This window comes from Olea europaea, chromosome 11 (genome assembly GCF_002742605.1).
Source record: "Olea europaea var. sylvestris chromosome 11, O_europaea_v1, whole genome shotgun sequence".
Taxonomy (NCBI): domain Eukaryota; kingdom Viridiplantae; phylum Streptophyta; class Magnoliopsida; order Lamiales; family Oleaceae; genus Olea; species Olea europaea.
The window spans coordinates 6,907,299-6,909,892 of NC_036247.1; the positions used below are offsets into that span (position 1 = coordinate 6,907,299).

The following is a 2,594-nucleotide window of genomic DNA, read 5'->3' on the forward strand; positions in this document are numbered from 1 at the left end:
CGAAAAATCACTTTTCACAAAATTACCTAAATCAACTTCACTTAAGGGCTAACGGTGAAATAAGCTTTTTATGAGCTAATGGAAAATGTTTCTTGCAATTTTCATAAAACTAAATTGTTTCACATATTGACATGTTCTCTCTCCCCATTTCTACTTTTTGGTGGATTTTCTTGTGAATAATGTGGTAGCAATAGATTGGTTTCAGTTTGACAATAGCTTCATTAAGGATATTTGGTTTTGTATGCTGAACTCACAATTGAATATTGACTTCTTATGAATTAGTTTGACTTTTGATTTGGGGACTTCTAACTAATATTTGCAAAAATCATGTATTGCTCTGAAGAAATAATAAAGAGGACTCACAAATATATACTCTACCTCTACATAAAGTTCGTTTTTACATTGTTTGTTTCAGAATTATGGGCTAAGCAGTGATTATATTCCGGTTTTGCATTGTTACTTCTGCTTCCTGCTAGCCCCTTTTTTTTTTTTTTTTTCCTACTCTCTTATTTGTGTTTACATCATGGCATTGTCTTGTAATACGTGTGTCATCGCATCAATGTATGTGTGGCGCTCATGTTATGGAAGACTGACAATTATTTGGGATGCAGGATTGTTAAAATCAATTTCTAAGAGCTGGTTGAGAGCCTTGGAATTCCTTCCCCAATCTAGGTTAACATCTACAATGTTCTCTCATGATTGTACTTTAGGTTTTCTGTTTGTTATGTTTTTCATGACCATTATGGTGAACAAAAACCTTGGAATTCCTTCCCCAATCTAGGTTAACATCTACAATGTTCTCTCATGATTGTACTTTAGGTTTTCTGTTTGTTATGTTTTTCATGACCATTATGGTGAACAAAAACCTTGGAATTCCTTCCCCAATCTAGGTTAACATCTACAATGTTCTCTCATGATTGTACTTTAGGTTTTCTGTTTGTTATGTTTTTCATGACCATTATGGTGAACAAAAATAGGATTATACTGACGAGAGTTTAAGATTTTCAAGCCCTTTACACTTAGTTTTGGGAGGATTCGTGGTTCTTTTATGCTATAATTATTTTTATTATTATTGCATATGGTTTTGTTTTCCTTCGTGCTTGTAATATTTATTTATTTTTTTTCCATCCTTTTGCTCTCTGAATATTGCTTAGTTATATGATACTCAATTGTAATAATTATGAATCCACTTTCAGATGCACATCCACGACCTTCATGTAAACAATTTGATGGTTTTATGCAAAGCAAAGACAGTCACAAGTTGGATAGTGATATTATCGAGGTTAGCTGATAAAACTATGGTTTTTATTTTTATTTCTTCTAGTCAGAGAGTATATGGTTCAATCAAAGTTATCATCTTGTTTACTTAATTAATTATTTTTAGGATGTTCAAATGTGGAAGCCGGGTTACAAGGCAGAGTTTCTGTGGTTAGGTTCACCATGGAGTTGTCAAAAAAGGCGCAGCCACTATGAATCCTTTTGCCGGAATGGTGTAAAAGTATCTGTGAGAATCTAATCTGTCTCTTATTCTTCTGTCAGAGAAATAGAAATTGATTGGTTTATTTGAATGCGTGTTTGTGTTTCTTGTACTGATTATATACTTTTTTTTTTCCCTCTTATGCTATAACTTTCAGGTTCATGACTTTGTGTATGTGTTGGCCGAAGAAGGTAAACGGCTTGTTGCATACGTAGATGATATGTACGAGGATTCTCGTGGAAACAAGATTGTTGTGGTTCGATGGTTTCACAAAATTGATGAGGTTGGTTTTGTTTTGCCTCGTAACTATAATGACAGAGAGATTTTCTTTTCTCTTTGTTCTCAAGATCTCAGCATCGAATGCATAGATGGACTGGCAACCATCCTCAGTCCGGAGCATTATGAGAAATTTTTTAATGTGGCCACAGATATGCAGTTGGACCCATTTGTTTGCTGTAGACTGTTTGATAATGATGGTGTCAAGGCATTTGACATCACACGAGTTGAAGGTTACTGGAAACAGAAAGTACTGAGAAATATTTCCCCTGCATCACTTGAAACGTCTGATGATGATACAATGGTAGAAGAAACTTTTAGTGATGCTGTTGGAAGTAGACCCAAGAAGAGACTTCGCTGGTCCAAAGAGAGTGAAACAGACTTGTATTTTGCTGACAAAAGAGAGTCTACTGATGCCGGCATACAAGATCGAAGTGGTTATCTTTACAGATTTGAATGTGGCACGGGAATCAGACTGAAAGGAGGACGCTCTTCTGTATCCTTATCAGGGAAAGATGCAGTGTTGCCAATGTGTATTCAAAGTTTGACCATAGGATCTCAAGTTGAAGTGCTTTCTCAAGATAGTGGCATCAGAGGGTGCTGGTTCAGAGCTTTAATCATCAAGAGCTACAGAGATAAGGTCAAAGTGAAGTATCAAGACATCGAGGATGCAGACGATGATGCAAAAAATCTGGAGGTGAATATGCTGTTACCTTGAGTATTTCCTTTGCAAGTTATTCCTGCTTCATACAATTTGCTTATCATGTCCCTTTTTTTTTTTTTTTTTTTTTTTCCAACTCGTTAGGAGTGGGTTTTGGCATCTCGATTAGCTGTGCCAGAT

At 35.6% G+C, this 2,594-nt stretch overlaps 1 protein-coding gene and 1 long non-coding RNA gene across 2 annotated transcripts in view; one reads left to right on the plus strand and one right to left on the minus strand.

Moving 5' to 3' along the window:
• The window catches only part of LOC111404389, a gene marked incomplete at its 3' end in the record, with an annotated part of 4,945 nt that extends 2,351 nt beyond the window's left edge, over positions 1 to 2,594 (plus strand). Inside the window, exons 2-5 of the mRNA XM_023033202.1 lie at positions 1,197 to 1,282; positions 1,385 to 1,504; positions 1,635 to 2,450; positions 2,559 to 2,594. Coding sequence (XP_022888970.1) covers positions 1,197 to 1,282; positions 1,385 to 1,504; positions 1,635 to 2,450; positions 2,559 to 2,594 — 1,058 coding nt within the window. The remainder of the gene's footprint in view (positions 1 to 1,196; positions 1,283 to 1,384; positions 1,505 to 1,634; positions 2,451 to 2,558) is intronic.
• Positions 466 to 890, minus strand: LOC111403175. The gene is made up of 2 exons (XR_002704418.1): positions 758 to 890; positions 466 to 648 (listed from the first exon to the last, which is right to left on the minus strand). It is a non-coding gene; the product is annotated as an uncharacterized LOC111403175 (long non-coding RNA).